This window comes from Cinclus cinclus, chromosome 14 (assembly GCF_963662255.1).
Source record: "Cinclus cinclus chromosome 14, bCinCin1.1, whole genome shotgun sequence".
Taxonomy (NCBI): Eukaryota; Metazoa; Chordata; class Aves; order Passeriformes; family Cinclidae; genus Cinclus; species Cinclus cinclus.
In genome coordinates this window covers 2,722,194-2,740,901 of record NC_085059.1, presented here as the reverse complement: position 1 = coordinate 2,740,901, position 18,708 = coordinate 2,722,194, and the positions used below count along the sequence as shown (strand labels likewise).

Here is an 18,708-nt window from a genome sequence, read left to right as displayed (position 1 = left end):
CCAATATGGAGATGAACCAAAACTTATAAAAGTGTAAAACTCGTGACCGGGATCCACCTTGGATTTGATTTGGGTGTAGCCCCGGCCGGGCTCTTGCACTGCCCAAGGTGGATCCTTTCAATAAATACTGATTTTATTCCTTTTGCTCTGCCTGGTCTCTGTTCCAGCTCAGCCTTTCCAGGCAACACCCTAAACCTCAGCAATTCCAAGTAATTTGTCTGTCTAACACTTGGACATCACTTAGAGCTTGTTAGGTGCTATTTGTTCCAGCAATTAAATCTCCTTTCTTGTTGATATGGCTTGAAAGCATACAAAGATCAAGCACCAAAGAACATCCTTCCTTAATTTTTATTTATTCCACATTCTGCAACAATAAGGCAGCACCCTGTTTCATTCTTACTCCCTATTACACTCTGGACACATTGCTAACTATGGAATGTCAGCATCATTAGCAAGGTGACTCCACCAACAAGTCCTTTGAACACCTGGACATCAGGTAGAGCTTGTGAGCCGCTGTTTCACAGATAAAATCACCCTTCCTGTCGATTAGGAAAATAAATACTTTGCTCCTGAGGGAAGTAAATACTGTGTTCCTTAAGAAATGTATTTATTTTGGTTGGAAGAGGGAACCAGGCTGGTTGTGGAAAGCAACTAAAAACAGACATGGAAATTCTAGGTGTGATAATTGATGGAAAAGATTTGTGTTAATCAAAAAAGTATTGGGGTTTGTATAAACCAGAGTACTAAGGTCTGAAGTGAAGCATGGACACTAGATAGAGGAAAATACATGACTAAATCATTCTGGTTTAAATCCCCCTGTTATGAAATGTTTTCTACATAAGTTGTACCTACTACCAGTTTGCAAAATCAGACTTCCTGCCTTTGTTTGATCAATGCTGCCTATCTACAAAGACCAGAATTTCCAATTTTTGCCAGTTTTTATCTACCAAGACCAGATGATTATCTATGGGACTGACTATCACCCAGAGACTTTACAGATGTTTTTTCGACCACCAGTGCTAAGCTGGCAAAGTTAAAAATGACGAGAGCCCATACTGTAAGTATAGGCGGCAAACCAAGGTTTGATCACGTTTCCCAGCACTGCTTGTTTGCTTATATCCAATAAATCAATCTAAATTTTGCTGAATATCAGACTTTCCGTCTCTCATTTATAACAAAGGTTACACACATTGTGAGTTCCTTTAAAACCCTTTGTAGTTGAAATCGCTTTTTCTTTGAGGGAGAGTGTTGCAGGCCCTCAGGCCCGGCCTTGCCCTCACGGGACCTCCCGCGCGGGCGGCGCTGTGCGCGCGCTCCATGGCGGCGGGGCCGCTCTACCCGCGCTCTGTGGTGCTGCTGCCGCTCTGTCCCCGCTCCATATCGCCCGTGCCGCTCTATCCCTGCTCCATACCGCCCGTGCCGCTCTTTCCCCGCTCCGCAGCGGTGCTGCCGCTCCGCCCGCCCTCCCTTTAGCCACCCTAATCCCCGCTGTCCCCTGTGTGCCCGCCCGTCTCTATGCCCCGCGCGTTGCCGGCGGGGCGGGCGGAATGTGGCGACTGCTGCTTCTGCTGGGCCGGGGCCGCTGCGCGCCCGCTCCCGCCCGCCCCGCCTGTGCCCCGGGGCTGGGCGGCGGCCGGGGGCACAGCCCCGAGCGGTGAGTGCGGCTCGGCTCGGGTGTTCATCCCTCGGGTGTTCATCCCTCGGGTGTTCCCCGGGCCGGCGGCGCGGCCTCACGGCTCCCGTGTGCGTGCGGTTGTTATTGCAGGGCGCCCGCGTGTCAGGATGGCCCGGAGCGAGGAGGAGGACGGCGGCAGGCGCTGCCCGGCCTGGTGCCCCGCTATTCCGTGCGGGACGCCGTCACCTGGGTGAGGAGCAGCGCCGGGGCGATCCCCGAGCGGGGCCGGGGGGAGCGGGGCATTCCCCTCACGGTGTCCGCTCTCCTCAGGGCGCTGTGGGCGCGCTGCTGCTGCAGCTGCTCAGGCAGATCGCGTGGCTCCGGTCGCTGCCGGACTCCCGGACAGAGCGAAGGCTTCCCTGGCGATCCTCGCTGCCCTCCCGGCCCGCAGGTCAGAGGCTGTGATCCGGGGAGGGCGGCGGGGACTGCCGAGTGGGATTTGTGCCTGGTGGTGTGTGGCGAGTGAGGCTGGGAGAGGCCGACAGCCGCTCTGGGGCCTGGGAGAGTGTCAGGAGAATCTCTGCATCTTAACGAGTTGGTGCAATGCCCGCTCTGTGTGCCCTTACCTTTGTTTTCCGTTCTGGATTCTGCCGCACGAACTTTCCCCCCTGCTTGTCGGTGTGCTCAGAGGGCGCTGAGAACACGCACCGACCGCTGTTGTCGCCTGGAGCGGACACACTCTTTGTGCTCTGTGTTACAGTGGCTGAAACCTCAACCAGCTCTCCTGGCGAGCAGCTGGGCTCCCAGATCCTGCAGAAAGCAAGTCCAGAGGCTGTAGCAGAGAATTCCTCCTCAGGCATACCCTCGGGGCGAGGAGAGAGCCAGCCCTGGGCAGAAGCAGGTACGTGCCATGTGCTGCGGGGCAGGATCCTTGTGGCACAAGGACCTGGCAGCTACTCCAAGGCAAGCTCGGAGCCAAGGAGTGTGTGTAGCCATTTATTGACACTTGGGGAGCCAGGTGAGAGTGGAAGGGCAGAATTTCAGAGAGATGAATCAGAGTCCAGACACAAGAGGAAAAAACCTCCTGGAGGCAGAGGCAAGGCTGTGCTCTAACTGCAGGTAACAATAGTTTTGCCAACACTGCTCTGCCTTAGCAGACTGATTGCAGCACCCAGTCCTGTTCTTTTATTGTGGACAGATGTTTGCAGCCAGAAGGATTCAGGAGGATGCTGCACCATTGATCTGGTGTACATGGTGTGAAACTGAAGGAATTATTCCCTTCCTGCAAGATGAGGATGCGTTTCTGAGCTCTTCTGCCATAGATAAGACAGTGGAAGGAGGTATCAAAGACATTATTAAAATGAGTTTTATAAAAATAGAAAGATAGACTCCAACAAAATTGAAGTCTTGCCCAGGAAAACTTGTCCTACATAGGGAATTTAAAGTCACACCAGGGAAGATCACATGAGGCCTACAGCTCAAGAGATACAGAAGCACTGATAATGGCCTCAGGGAAGTTGTTGGGAGCTGGAGGCCTGCTGAAACAGGTAGCAAGGGGACAGCATTCAGTAGTGGTAGAAGAGGCACATCAGGAAACCAGCCCCGGCTTTTGGCTAAATCACAGGATCACAGCCTGGTTTGGGTTGGAAGGGAACTTGAATCTCTTCTTGTTCCCTGCCATGGCAGGAATACCTTCTGCTGTCCCAGGCTGCTCCAGGCCCTGTCCAACCTGGCCTTGGACACTTCCAGGGGTTCAGAGGCAGCCACAGCTTCTCTGTGCCACAGCCTCAGCACCTTCACAGGGAGGAATTTACATAATGAAGGTGCTGCAAAAAAGGTCAGAGCTGCTGGCCATTTTTTGCTTTCTTCAGAATTTTGGCTTCCTTCTGTGCTGATTTCAGCTACTGCCTATCACTGTTTATCAAACCTTCTCCTGCCAGAGGTTACCATTCCCATCAGTTGGCAAATGGAGCATTTTGTTTCCATGTCTCCTAATTAACTCCAGGAAAACAGCCAGGTTAATTTACCTAAACTGCCAATTAGACTGTTTAACCCATCTGCTTTAGCCTGGAGCATATTAAGAAGCACTCGAGCACTGGCAGGTGACTGGACATGGACCTCTGGGAGGAGTGGTGGGAAGAAGGGGAGACAGTAATGCCTGCAGTTGGCACAGCTGAACATCCTGGAGTGAATGTGTGTCTGACAAACAACTCCTGCTGAGAGTCAACAGGAAGAGCTTTTGGGCAAACTGATAAATTGAACAGTGACAAGTCACTAAGGCCATGTGGTCTTTGTTCAGCTGTTCTTCAGAAGCTGGGAGATCACTGAGCCTCCAAGGATCATCTGTAATCCCATGCTCAAACCTGCTCTGTGGCCAGGGGGGTGAGCACTGACAGATTGCACAGCTTGGCTTTTAAAAAGGGGTGGGTGGGTGTTGGCTTGAGGCACAGAACTGCAAAAAAAGGTGATTCTACTTTGATAGAAACTGCTACAGGACAGAGGTGTCAGATGCTGGGATGAGTGGGCTGTATCAAAGGTCTTGGAAGGATTTAGGAAGCCATTTCTCAGGCCAGCTTGCTCCCTTGCAGAGACTTGAGAGAGTTGCAAATCTATTAAGACTTCTTTGGAGAAGCCAACGGGCATGTGGAGCAAGATAATCCAGCTTTTAGCTTTCCGAAAATCATCCAGACAGGACCCTGAGCCAAAGCTATCTAAAGAATTAAAGCTGATGTGAGGGTACATGGAGAGGGCTCCTCTTGGGCTGGTAACTTCTTAAAGCACAAGAAAGTTTTCACAGTGGAGAGCCATTACTGTAGGATTCCCCCATCCTTTGTTAAACCTGTCCTGTTCAGCACAGTCAGCAGTGATTTGGGGAAAACAAAAAAGATGATGGACAAGGCAGCAGAAGCAGCAAATGGTACAAAATTCCTCAGGACAGTTAAATCTGAAAGTCTCAGGCAAAGATTGCATAAGAACTAAAGCCAGGGTAATCCCCAGGTGGGTTAAAGGAGTGTGCACAGGGGAGTGTGGCTGTAAATACACAGGCAGAGTGAGGAGTGTCAAATTAATAATTGTCTTGCAGAGGGAACATTTAAAGTCACTGTGGATGTGCTTTTGATAAGGTTAAGTCAGTGCTCGGCAGCAGTGAGGCCAATTAAATGTTAATTATGGTGAAGGAAGGAGCTGAGGACAAGGCAGTGCTGTGGGTTCATGTGAGTCTGGGATGCAGCCACGTCTTGAACACTTAAGGAAAAGACAGTGCCTGAAAAACAGGGACAAAAATGCAGAGAAAATATGACAAGGAGACAGTTACATCCAAACACAGGCTGACTCTTCAGCTAAAAAAAAAAAAAAAAAAAAAAGAAGTGGCAGAGAATGTGCTGGTGCTCTGTGAAACTAAAAGTGTTGAGTGAAACAGAATAGGGACAGCTTTTTTCATAATCCTAATATCAGAAGGAAGCACAGAAGGGTCAGGTAGCAAGTTTGGAAAAAAGCAAAAGGCATTTTGTGTTTGGCCAGTGCCCAGGTAAATTGTGGAACTCGCTGCTATGGGCCAGAAGTACAAATGGGTTCCAAGAAGTGATTAGGTAAAATTACACTTTGAAATGAGACTTAATTGGTCCAGCCAAGCCTCCTGCTCAGATCACAGAACAGCTGATTGCTGGAAAGTTCTGCCAGGGAGAGCGTGACTTTATAATCCCTGCTCCTCACCCTTTCTTCCCAAGCATCTCCAACTGTCACTTGTCAGAGATAATATATGTCAGAAATAATTTGATTTTGCTCCAGTATGTAAGTCCTCGGGTTACATTCCACATTATGTTGTGCATCCATTTTGTGGGAATTTATGGAGGAAAGTCAGGGAAGAAGAGGTTTAGTAATCTGCACTGAAGAGCCTGAAAAAATGCAGGGTTTTGTCATGTGAGAAGTCCTGGGAATCTTCCCGTGGAAAGCAAAGCTTGATGATCCCTTTCTTTCACTACATTTTGCTTTCTACAGAAAAACCTGCCTGAGGTACAGGATTTTCTTTTTTCCCCTGGTGTTTAGCTACTGAAAGAGGGTGAGGCTGGCAAAATGAGGATGCAACAGGAAGCTGGGGAGAACAGATGGAAGGGAAGGACACACGCCTGGCAGATGATGGAGGGGAATCTGGTAGCAGAGCCTTGCCATGAGAGAGCAGAGCTCAGGGTGCAGCAGAATGTACATCCAGCAATGGCAAGGGATCTTCTGGAGAGAATTCCATGTCCTTCCCCTTTCTCTGGGTGCTTCAGTTCATTTCCACACTTGCTGGTGCTGGTCTCCCTGTGCAGTGACAATCTGCTGTTGTTGTGGCAAAGATCTGTGGGGTGGATCCAAACATCTCAGCTTTCCACAAGAGCCATTCCAGTTTTATTGGATCAAAATCCTTGTTTAAAAAGAAAACATCAGGAAATCAACTTAAAACTTGCTTTAAATAGCATTCTGGATATTGCTACAGCAGGTCCTCAGCTCTGTGTTCACATCTTGTTTTTTCCATGCAATTCCTGCCTCACTTAGAGGCTTTTTGCTGGAAGTTAAAGGCACAGAGTGAGCAAGCAGGTGATTACAGCCAGTCTCAGTGTTACAGCAGCTGAATGATGCCCTGGGGAGTTGTATTTTACCCCTGGCAGAACTGTAAAATTCGTTATTTCAATTCTGAGATTACAGACATTGCAAAAGTGTGTTTTCATTTCAAAGCACAATGAAACCAATTGGAAACAGTGAAATTTTCCACGAGGCAGAAATGCTGGATTTTGTCCAGCTCTTGTTGTGACTTCGTTCTCGTGGATGTTTTGGGATGAGCAATCTAGGCTGTCTAGGAGAAGATTATTAATTCCTCATTTGGAGCTAGCTGTGAGCAACACTTGATTAGTCCAGGATGAACAGTGAAGAGAGACAAAAAATATTTATTAACTGCTGGAGATGTGAGCATTGGGCACCCAGAGCACTGAAAGCTTCAAGACTGCCTGGAAAAAAAGGACGTGCAGTCATGTTTGCATTGTAGCTTGGGTTTGAAGAAGTAGAAATAAAGTTGTACAGAAAATTCCAGCTGTGATAGTTCCATCTTTTAAACATAAGCTGAAGAATAATTTAGCTTGCCCAGCCTCAAAGGTGATTCTGAGGGAATTCCCGGAGAAGCTGGGGCTGCCCCTGGATCCCTGGAAATGTCCAAAGCCAGGTTGGATGGGGCTTGGAGCAGCCTGGGATGGTGGAAGGTGTCCCTGCCATGGCAGGGGTTGCACTAGGTGAGTTCCCTTCCAACCCAAACCATGCTGGGGCTCTCTGATCCTTCAGGAGCTGGGACTGGATGTCAGGATCTGTTGGTCCCTGTGCTTTTTTCCAGCTCTTCTCTGGGATTGGGATCCCTGATCTGTGGAGATTTGAGTGAGGAGGGGTTTCCTATGGTAGAAGGGCACAAGGTGCTTTGCAGGTTGAGAGAATTCAGAATCAGTGGTTGTTTATTTTTCGTGGTTCAGTGGTTTGTCCAAATTACAACATTTTCACAGTAAACAAGGAGTCTCTGATTTAGGAGTAGACATCTATGCAAAATGTACAGTTTCTTGAAAGTGTGGATGTACTAATGCTGTTTAAACAAGTAGTGGGAAAATTCTTAATACAGACCATTTTTTCTTCCATGGGATTTGCAGTTGTTTGTGTGGCAAAATCCCAAATTACATCACAAGGGAGATACACGATAGAGCCTTACAGTGAGAAATACCAGATAATTTGATGCCTGCTCTGCAAAGAAACAGAAAACAGCTAATAAATTCACAGATTACACCACTTTTGGTGGAATGCTGCATAGGAATCATGTTTGCCACAGTGATCTTGCTTGTTGGGTGAGTGGGGCCTGTCCAGATAACACATTTGAATACAGCTGGGGGGGAGGGAGGGATTGTTTGTCTGGGCATGCTGTGGCACAGTGCAAGGAGCTGCACTCCTGCTTCTCATGGAGCCAAACAGTGCCAGGAGTTGAGGAATCAGGCCCTAAAATGATATTTTTTCACTTGTGTTGGCTCTCACACAGCTTGAGAAGGAACACAGGGAGGGCACAGCTCTGGCTCAAAGTGATCCAGGCTCCAGCACCTGGAGTAAAATGTTCACTGGGATCCAGCTGCTTGTGGTGATCCAGGTTAAAAAATCCTTGGCCTCAGGCTGTCATCTTTGTGGAGGTCATTGTCCTCTCACAGTAAATGCCACTGTAAGCACTGCCAGCACAATCCTGCTCTGAGCAAGGTGGCTGGAGATGCTCTGTCAGATAATTCTGAATGAAACTGGTCACAGAGTGGCTGTCCCAGTGGACCTGAGAGGGCTGATCATGCCCTGGCAGAAGCAGAGCTGTACCCTGCCAAGAAATGACCTGGAGAAGGAGCTGGAGAGGAGCAGCAGCTCAGCTGAGGGCTGGGTGGGATGCCCTGGGCAAGCTGGGAGCTGCAGCAGTTCTGATCCAGGCATGAGGGGGCAATGTCACCCCTCCTGTGACACTGCTGAGAGGGACTGCACCTCAGTAACCCTTGTTGGAAATTCAGGAATAGTAGCAAAATGTCATAAAACTAACCAAGGCTGGCAGAAAAGTGCTGCAGTTGAAAGACATGAATGGTGCAGTCTTTTTAGAATCACAGACAGGAATCAAGAGGGGCTGATTAGTGGTGTCAGGACTTTCAAAAGGAGGAATTGGCTTTTTAGTAAAGAAGAAAAAAACCTAGAAGAACCAGTGCCTGGGAGCAGGAACCCAGAGTAGAAGTACTTTAATTTGAAATGAAGCACAGGGGTTTAAAGCAGTGATTACAAGTTACTGGAACATTTAGGAGAAGCAGGAGATCCTCTACTTCTGGGGTCTTCAGAATAATGCCAGGGGCCTGTCTGGAGGAGCTGCAGCCACACAGGGCTGGATTCCAGAGCTTGCTTTTTTGCTCCAGAGGTCAGATTGATTGGGATTCCTCCTGTTCCTAATGTCCCTGACTGGATGAGAGATCAGAACTTTAGGAAAAAGCTATGCAGTAGAGAGGATGAGAAGAGGCAAAGATGCAGCACTGCTAAACATCACTTTTTTGTTGGATTTTTTTTCATGCAGGTGAATTCCAAATCCCTGTGAGCTCCAGGGTGGGGCCACTTCTTCACAATGCAAAGGTAAGGTTTCATTTTCCACCCCTCTGTCTGCAGCTTCCCTGCAGGAACACATCCCAGAGCTACCCCAAGCACAGCCTAAGTAACCCTCACACACAAGGAAAAAAAAAAAAAAAAAAAAGGAGATAGAATATACTGACCTCTGCTTTAGCCAGAAAATTCCAAAATTTATAAACTGCCTTCCACATCCTTTGAGGTATCTGTGTAACAGCACTTCTGGCAGGGAAGCACTGAATGAAAATGGTGAGAAACACCAAACCAAGCAACCAAACAAAAAAATAAATTCAGCAGCACCCATGTGTTGCTGTGGATTTGCATTTTGATGCAATCTTTCACTAGGTGATTACATGCTGTTGCTATTTTGGTGTTTACCAGACAACCCATGACTGGAGAAGGTGGTGTCACTCCAAATGCTGCAAATCAGGGCTGGCTCTTGTCTGGTAAAGAGGGAAGCACTTGGGGCTTGAAGAGAGTGCATCAGCTCAAGAGTCACAAGGCCATAAATTATATTATTGTTCTTGTTGTGATTAAACCTGCCTATTTTTTGCAATTCACATCTTAGATGCAGATAATTCCCTTTTTAAAAAAATTGCTTGGCTGAGCAATCGCTCAAGGACACTGTGAGCAGAGAGGAGGTAAATTCAGCTTTTAGCAGAGTGAAGTAAATTCAGTTTTTAGCAGAGTGAGTTCCTGCAAAAGGCACCAAGGAGGAATTTGCTTGATCTGCTGTGGGGGTGAGCGTGGATCTCCCCATCCTGGGAGGTGCAGGGCTGGAGGAAGAGCCTGGAGCTGGGTCATGGAGCAGCTTGGGGGTCTCTTGGGAGTAGCCCCAGCTCAGCAGTGGAGCTGTGGGTGCCAAGGAGCATTCTCCCCATTCCCTGTGTGCTGCCACTCATGGTGTGGAGCTGGGCAGGGCTTAGCCCCTTCCCATAACCTCCCACAACCCTGTGCCCTGCAGGGTTTCAGCAGCACTGGGCAGTGCTCAGTCCAGCTGGGAGGGAGCTCAGCTGGAATTGGGTCAAGCAGGTACAAAGGTTGTGAGGATGTTTTGGCAGGGACTCTGCTCTGGGCAATATGTGAGGGAGGGAACAAGGGGTAATGTTAATTTTGGAGAGGGGAGTTATCTTAGAATCATGGAATATCCTCGTTTGGAGGGGATCCACAAGGACCATGAGTCCAGCTCCATTGATACCCCAGCAATCCCTCCCTGTTCATCCCTGGCAGCAGTGTTGAAATGCTGCTCCTGGAACTCTGGCAGCTTTGGGGAGCCTGTTCAGTGCCCCAGCACCATCTAGAGGAAGAAACTTCTTCCAAAATCCAGTCTGAGCCTGCTGGCCCAGCTCTAGCCATTCCCTGGGTGCTGCCCCTGGGGAGGACCTGCAGACTGCTCTGAGTAGGATCAGGTTATTTGCTGAATTCTGAAAGGTCTGCTGATGCCTGTCCATGCAGCTTCCCCAGCGAGGTGGCTGTGGAGGACAGGGAGGTTTTTGTGTGGGCACATGACCTCACCCTCCTGATGACTGAACTACCGTACAAACTGGTCTCACTGCTTGGTTTCCAAGCAAGAATCTCTTCTAGGCTTGATACGATTTAGCTGTCTTTAATAGCTTTTTTTCTCTGACTCCTCAGGGTGACCCAGCTCAGCGAGGGCACTTAGAGGAAGCCGCTTTCCAATTGCAGCAGATTTTCCGAATTGATATTTCCATTGCCTTGAATATCCTTGGTAATGTGGAGTTGGTTTTGTTTTGCCCTTAAACCACAGGTTTCTCATTTTGGAGGACCTCCAAATGGTTGCAGGTCTTGTGAGAAGGCAGGGATGGCAAATACCCAAGCTGAAGCCTCCTTTCAGCAATTTTAACTGTGCTTGGATAGATTTATTGCCCTTTGTCCCATCGTGCCACCTGATTTATTCTCAGCATATTTCAATCCAGGCTTGCTTGAAGCCTTCACGGTTGTCCTGACATCTGTAGTTGGAAATTAAGCCATCTTTGTCTTTTTTGCAACACAAGATGTCATATCCTCGTATCCTTCTTTTGTTGTCTGAGCTCACAGTTTTCCTGGCAAGCTGAAAAAGCAATTGCAGGATTGCAACTCTAAGAAAAGCAGAAGGAAGATGCAATGAGCTAAGAAAAGTCCCTGCCCTATATACACCACTAGTTGCAGCACTGAAAAGCAAGTTGTTTCTGAGCCATACATTGTGTTAGCCTGTGATCCCTCTCTGCCATGAGCCCAGAAAAAATCCCTAAAATGCAGCGTTGCCATTTTTCTTTGGGAAACTGTGGAGTGAGGGTTGGTGAGCCAGCTGGAAGTGGCCCAGAGCACTTGGCATGAGCCAAGGAAGGCCCAGTGGCTGTGGGGGAGGTTGCTGCATTGGAGGCTGGGTTGTGGCCAGGTGCTTTTCCCTTTTTTCCGTGGTTTTAGGCTGTGTTTTCCTCAGGCATCGAGAGCATGAGGGCGGGGCACTGCCGGGTGGCCTTCACCTGCTTCAAACTGGCAGCAGATCGAGGCTACAGCAAAGCCCAGTTCAACGTGGGGCTGTGCTACGAGCATGGCAGGGGCACAGAAAAGGACTTGGAAAAGGTATCCAGGACCTGGGAGTTGGGTGTGGGCAGCACACATCAGCAGAGGGATCTGTGCTGGGTGCTTGGAGCTTCGTTCCTTTTGTGTGGGTGGGAAAGTCATGGGATATCCTGAGCTGGAGGGAAGCCACAGGGATCTTTGATCCAGCTCCTGGACCTGCACACCATCCCAACAATCCCACCCTGCATCCCTGGGGGTGTTGTCCAAACACTCCTGGCAGCCTTGGGGCCGTGCCTGTTCCCTGGGGAGCCTGTTCCCTGGCAGTGCCCAGGCTCTGAAGACTCAGAGAAAATCCTGGAAATAATAAAAATTGCAACTTTGCAGAGCTGCTTTCAGTGTCATCAGTCGCCTCAGAGAGGTGCTCTGAGATCCCTTTCCCTCAGCTTCTGAGGGTTCTCCGGGTGCTCAAGACTGTGCTACCAGCACCCAGCAGGGTTCCAAGGAGAAACCTGTCATGTTGCTGTATTTAAAACACCACTGCACATCTCAGAGCTTCTCAGATCTCCAGTTTGGCTCCTGCAACTGCAGCCTGCCACCTAGTGCAAGCTGGCCAGCAGCTGCTGGAGCTGGGAAGAGCTGCAAAGGCAGCTTGGTTTGAGTCATGGCTGGCCCAGTGCCACCCCCTTCAGCTTGGGGAGTTTGAGTGGAGCAAGGCAGGGTGGTTCCAGAGCTCTGGGCTGGTCACAGTCCACTGTCACCTAACCCAGTTCTGGTGTGGGAGGGCTCTGGGAAGGGATGCAGCTTCTGATGGGTCTAGACAGAGAGGTTAAGCTTGAAGGGAGCCATGTTACATTCAGGGCATGCATTACCTGAGTTTGTCTCTTTCTCTCAGGCAGGTTTTTATTATTCCCAGGCAGCCAGCAGCCATCACCCCATGGCCCAGTACCGCTACGCCAGGTTCCTGCTCCAGCACGGCCCTGGCAGCCCCTGGGACAGGCAGCACAAGGCTGTGACACTCCTGGAGCAAGCAGCAGGGGCTGGGATCACAGAGGTTGGTGTGCACAGGTCAGAGGAGAGAGCTCTGAAGGGTTGGAGCCACATCCCAGCAAACAGCGTCTGTGGCACTGGAAGGAAAAACCTTCCGATGTCTTTGTGTTTGCTCACAGCAGAGGGGTTGGAACTAGAGGAGCTTTAAGGTCCCTTCTGACCCAAACCATTCTCTGATTCTCTGTTGGTATTCCTGGCAGTGTTTGGGAGACAGTCCCGCCTGCAGACAGGGCCACTGTGCCACATGTTGGTTGTCTGTTGTTAATGGGGCTCCTACATTAAACCTTCGGCTTGGGAGAGCTGTGAAAACACAGTTTTCATCTCCTCTCAATTCCAAGAGTACAAGTCGCTTGCTGGAGGAACTTGCAGTGCTTGAAGCAAGAACAGATCCTCATTTTGTATCTGTGACTTTCTGAGATGACTCATCTGTGTCTCCTGCCCTCCTTTCCCACTGCAGGAGATGCATTTAGGCATGTGCCATCTCATCCTGGGAATGCCAGGCTGGCAGTGCCTCTGCCTCCTGGAGCTCAGGGGGTGCCTCTGCTGGATCTTGGGGACAGCACACAGGTGGGAGCCATTCCCTGGCTCTGACTCCCACAGCCAGTTTGAAATGATACTTTAGGTCTCAAATGCAATTTCTTTGTGGTTACCATGTCATGCTGATTTTTCTTAGGGCAGCCCTGCCTCTCTAGAGAGCCCCTGTCCAGGCAGGGTCCTCACCACACTGCCACAGTAACCCCAGCATTTGAGCAGCTTGAAAAACCAGTCAAAAAAAAAACAAATAATTCAAATCCTGGCTGATCTGGACCGTGTGGTTTTGTTGCAGGCACAGGCTTATCTTGGAGTGTTCTACATGAGGGGGCTGCAGCCCCAGGAGAAGAGAGGTCTGAAGTACCTGCTGCAGGCAGCAAACAGTGGGGTAAGTGATCCTGCCAGGATTGTCCTCAGCTTGGGATCTGCAGGTGCAGGATTTCAGGTTTTCCTGGAAATGGGAGTGTCAGGATTTTACTGCCTAGTGTGAGCCTTGGTGCCTCTTGGAGAGGACATGGGCCCTGGGCACAGAGCCTGCAGATACAGCCCTGTTGGGCTGGAGGAGTTCCTACAGCACCAGTGCCTGTATCCAGCTTCCAGGATTGTTCAGCTTTCCCATTATGGAGCACCTACACCCTCTTCAGTCAAAAGCTTTCACTACTGCATCACTGGGAGAACATTATGTTTATCTCAAATCTGTTCTTCAGAATTGGCCCATTGTTTCTCTCCTTTTATAGAGAGCATGAAAAGACTATTTCTGGATTTATTTTTTAATTCAGGCACCTGTAACATACTTAAATACTTGAATCTCTGTTCAGTCTTCCCCCATTGTTGCTGTTTCTCTTCTCAGACCATATTAGATCCCCAAGAATCTTCTTGCTTTCACTTTCCCTGAGTGGTCCAGGCTTCTCTTTCTTGAAGGGAAGTGCCACAGTGTACAGCATGAACCTGAACCCCCACCAACCTTTAGAGGAGCAGGACTGTGGATCCCATGTCTTGCAGCCAGGTTTCTTCATCCCACAGTTCTGTTTCTTTCCATTGTCCCCTTGTTTTCAGCTGCATTGTAATGGCCAGGGTTTGTTGTTTTTTTTTTTTTTTTTCTGAAGATCTTGTTCATTTTAACTTCAGTTCCCACAGCTTTTGTGCAATGGAAAATAATGAATAGCTATTGCCTGTTCTGCTGGCTAATAGTTGTGGTTGTGGTGCCCTTTAGTGTGTCCTTTCTGAGTCATTCCTTTTGCAGGCTGCAGAGTGCTGGTTTAGTTTGTGTCTCCATGTAGTTAAGCTGTTCCACTTTGCTTGTCAGTCTTCTGCCTATTTTTCTAATTCTCCTTTGACCATTTTAAGATGCTCAGACTAAAAGTGGGCTCAGGATGGAGGTATGCTATGGATCTCACATAATGAGCTCCTCTGCTTTGTTCGGCATTCCCTTCCAATAATTCTTAGCCCTGCTTGCCCTTTGCCTGGCACTGAGCAGTGATGAGATGGTCTCAGGGAGCTGTCTCAGTGTGATTCCCACATTTCTTGCTGTCAGCACTACGTTGCATTATTAACAATACTGTTTCCTTTTTGTGTTGCCCACTCCTTAGTTGTGTGAGATCTTCTTTAATTAACTCTTCATAGTAAGTTTGGCCATTTTGGATGGAATAACATCATTGTAAACTTTCCCACTTGGGTTTTCACCCTAATTGCAGCATGGAGACACTCTCAGTCTGGTGGGACAAGGCCTGGCTTGCCACAGTAGCCCAGACATCACAGTACACTGTATTTAGTTCTAACTCTGCTAAAGATCTCTCCTAAGCTTCATCCTTAGCTTGTTTTTTCCAGCCTGGAGTCAGAGGTTTATGCTGAACAGTATCACACTGAGTTATCCCATTAAATAGATGACTGGCATTTACTGGTTAATAACACCAAATCTGTCAGGTAACTGCAGGTCCTCAGGTGCACCCCTGGCATGTTTTGGTCAGAGTTCTCAGACCCCAAGCATCCTTCCCCATTTGTGCTGCTCAGTGGATGCCCCAGAGCCTCAGTCTTGAGGGCAGGCTGATCCTGGGCTCCCTGGCATGTCCCCATTCTCCTGGGAGAAGAGCTCCATGGGCAGGTTAACTTCCCATCACCCTGGAGCTGGAATTTATGTTTAGTTGGCTGAAGGAACTCTGGGTATGGATGAAGCAAGTACAGAAAAAGGAAAAGAACACAAAAAGTCATGGATTCAGCATTTCTGTGGTTGTTCTCTCTGCTAGAGCCAAGCTGGGAACTCTGACAAGTGTTTTTCCAACACCAGAACCGTGCTCTACTTTGTTTCCCACTTTTTATCCTCCTGATTTCCTACATGCAGCCACACAATATAAACCCCTATAAACCCCTAAAGAGTTCTGTTTCTCATTTCCAGAGGTGTCTCAGTCACTTCTGCCCTGTTAATTTGGGGATCTTCCCTGGCTGCAGGCTTGCTCTGAGATGTTCATCCTGGCAGAGATGGTGCTGCATCTCTCCTGATTGAACCCTATCTCTTGTCACAGTTGAAGTGCCAATCCTTCAACGTGTTTATCTCATCTCCAATGGAGTTTATTGCTGTCATAAACTGAGACTTGCAACATTTTGCAAAGCACCCACTCACTTGAGTTCTTCACTTGCCTCTACCAGCTACATCCCAGACAGCAATACTTGCAATATGTTCCTTTCTGGTGGCTTTATTAAAACTTGCTACTTACTTGGGGGTTTTTTTTGGTTTTTTTTTTTTCTTTATCTTCCTACTTTTTTTTTTCCTTTTTGCAAAGCCTCGTTTAGATCATGCTTCTGGCAGTCACAGTCTTCAGGTTGTGCTGCTGATTTTGTTTCTGGAAAGGTCTGTGTGACCATCCATGAATCTGTGCAGTCTTTTTCATGTCTTCAGGAGTGTCATCTTGCTTTCCTGATCCCTGAGACCCTTTGCCTCCCATTGGATCTCAAAGTGCGCAGCTGACACATAAACATGTCCTGGGTTTGGATTTGGCTTCACTGCAGTGCCAACCTTTGCTTTCCAGTTCATTCCCAGAAGTTACATAAGTCTGAGTGGTTCAGGTGCTTTTTCTCTAGTGCATATTTGCTTCATTTACTTCATTTCTGCTGCCTGACATTTCTTCTGGACTAGAATGAGGTGGGGCTGAGCAGGAGAGTGCTGCACTCCTGTGTTAAAGGGGAATTTCCCAACCCTTGGCAGCAAGTTCCTCTGTGCCACTTGTGATGTTTTTCCAAGACTTGGGCTTGACCTCTCTTAAGGCAGTCTCCGGGTGTGCTCAGAGTTTGGGTGGGATCAGGATGTGATGCTGCCCAGGACACCTCAGCTCTGACCTCTGAGACAACTGGGATGCTCTGCAGAGCCAGCTGCTCCTTTGTTGCCCTGCCATAGCCCTGGGTGTTGAAGGGAAATCAGTGAATTTAATTGGAAAGGGATTGGAAGGAGCAGAGCCAGAGATTCTGCTTCTCTCCAGGGGACTAAGAGCCAGACTGGGGGACGGAGCAGTAAACTTAACAAAGCAACCAAAGACAGAGCAGTAAACTCTGAAGAAGGTGCTAAAGACTCTGTGTTTGCTCTCCTGTGCTGGTGGCTGTGCCAGGATGCCCAGAGCAGGTTCCACGTGGGCGTTTGCTACGAGCAGGGCCTGGGAGTGCAGCAGAGCCTGGCAGAAGCACTGAGGCACTACCGGCAGTCGGCAGCCGCTGGGAACAGGCAGGCCCAGGAGAGACTGCAGGCTTGGGAGCAGGAGCTGCAAGGTACCAGGGCCAGCAGGGCACCAGGGGCTGGGGGACTGCATGGGGAGGTGACCCTGGCAAAGCGAGGCCTGTGGCAGAGGAGGCCACGGCACAAAGGAGTTCTTTGTGCTGGAGGGAAGGCACCACTTCTCCTCAGCTCTTTCCAGTCCAGCTGGAGAAGCTGTTGGCACAGTGTGATGTGTCACAGAATCATTTCTGTTAGAGAGACCAACTGTGTCCTGGGGATACCAGGTCCAGCATCCTCAGCTGGGCCAGGAGGGGATTGTCCTGCTCTGCTCTGCCTCATCTCTAGTCCTGCAGGCAGCTTTGGGCACCACAGTATAAAACAGACATTAAACCATTAGAGAGTGTCCAGAGGAGGTCACGAGGATGGGGAAGGGTCTGGAGGGGAAGCCGTGTGAGGAGGAGCAGCTGAGGGCACTTGGTTCAGCTGGAAAAGAGGAGACTGAGGGCAGAGCTCTCTTGGTTTTCAACATCCTCCTAAAGGGGCAGCACAGGGCCAGCTCCAGTACCTGCTCCGTGTGACCAGGGACAGGAGCTGAGGGAATGGCTGGAGCTGTGTCATGGGAAGTTCAGGTTGGACTCCAGGAAAAGGTTTTTCACCCGGAGCATGGTTGAACAGTGGAACAAGGTCCCAGGGGACAGTGGCTACAGGACCAAATGTGTCTGAGTTCAGGAAGCATTTACACAACAGTCCCAGGCACAGGGTGGGATTGTTGGGGTGTCTGTGCAGGGACAGGAGTTGTACTTGATGGTCCTTAGGGGTCCCTCCCAGCTCAGGGTATTCTGTGATTCTGTGGTTGTATGATTATGTCCAGCCTTTGCCAGTGTCACTAACACCTTGTTTTTACTTTCAGATGTGCACACAAAGCATCCATTCCCTTCAGGATTAAGAGCTTCCTCCTCCAGCCCCAGTTTCTGGACTATTGAGCCTGTATCTGCAGGTCTTCACAACAGGCAGCCAGGACAGTGTGGCCTCAGCCTGCCCCAGTCCTGGAGCACAGGCAGGCTGCACATGATGCTACTCAGCAGTGCAGGGTGGAGCCATGCCCTTGGAACCAGGACTGTGCCACTGGAGCTGCAGGGCTGGGAGCCCCAGCAGTGCTGGCAGTAGAGCAGGCAGCACGAGGGCAAGGAACCAGGCTGGCAGTGAATGGAAAGAGAAAGCTCTCTGTTCATGCAACAGGAGGTATTTTTAAATACCTGGGTTTTGAGAATAAACCTTGTGGTATCTCCTACACCACCAAGTCCTCTTACCTCCCACACAGGGATGTTGCTTCTGCACCTGCATTTCTGTGTTAGAGCCAAGCTGTGGCTGCCCCTGGATCCCTGGAAGTTTCCCAGGCCAGGTTGGACAGGGCTTGGGGAAATCTGGGATAGTGGAAGGTGTCCCTGCCATGGCAGGGGCTGGGACAAGATGAGCTCTAAGGTTCTTTCAGCCCAAACCATTCTGTGGTTCTGCACACAATTCCAATAACCCTACATGTCCTGCTCATGGTCCCCCAGGGAGGTTTACAAGCCACTATAGGGGGACATTGGCAACTAACCCTGGGATTGTCCTGGCCCACACTCTCTGAGGCAATTTTCTCTGTCTACAAGGCAAGTCCCCACAGTGGCCCTGCTACCAGCACGGTGTAGGCTGGCTCTGGGTTGCCATTATGGCAGTTTAATCTGCTTTCAATTCTGGGCAAGCAAGAGAGTGAAATCTCATCATTAGGGCCCAGGTTTTTTATGGGATGTGACAGATCCACCTGTTGTAGCAATGAGGTGACATCTGTCCAGGGCCATCCTGCACCATGTTGGTGTGCTCCTGTCCCTGCTCCTGCTCCTGCTGCTCAGGCAGGGAGCTGCTCCCATGGGCACTCTTCTCTGAGACACAAAGACCAAGGTTTGCTTCACAATCCATCCTGTCCCTATTTGCTGAGCACTTTGCCAGCTCATTTTCAGCAGAGTGGATAAGGGATGCTCCCAGTGGGGAGGCACCACTGGCAGCAGCAGCAGCGGGCAGCTGGTGTGATAATTTCTTCCACTGGGGCAGCTAAATCCGGAAAAAGGCATTTGTTCACACCAGTTTGAACTGGTTCAAGGGCATCTGTGCA

The 18,708-nt window shown here is 49.5% G+C and overlaps 1 protein-coding gene across 1 annotated transcript; it reads left to right on the top strand.

Annotated features, from left to right (window-relative positions):
• The first annotated feature begins 1,547 nt into the window (after window positions 1–1,547).
• DELE1 (DAP3 binding cell death enhancer 1) lies at window positions 1,548–17,723 on the top strand. The gene is made up of 11 exons (XM_062502434.1): window positions 1,548–1,654; window positions 1,766–1,865; window positions 1,946–2,066; window positions 2,376–2,516; window positions 8,706–8,761; window positions 10,388–10,481; window positions 11,196–11,338; window positions 12,171–12,329; window positions 13,152–13,244; window positions 16,453–16,609; window positions 17,467–17,723. The coding sequence occupies exons 1-11, from the start codon at window positions 1,548–1,550 to the stop codon at window positions 17,721–17,723; spliced, it is 1,428 nt and encodes a 475-aa protein (XP_062358418.1).
• Window positions 17,724–18,708: the final 985 nt, after the last annotated feature.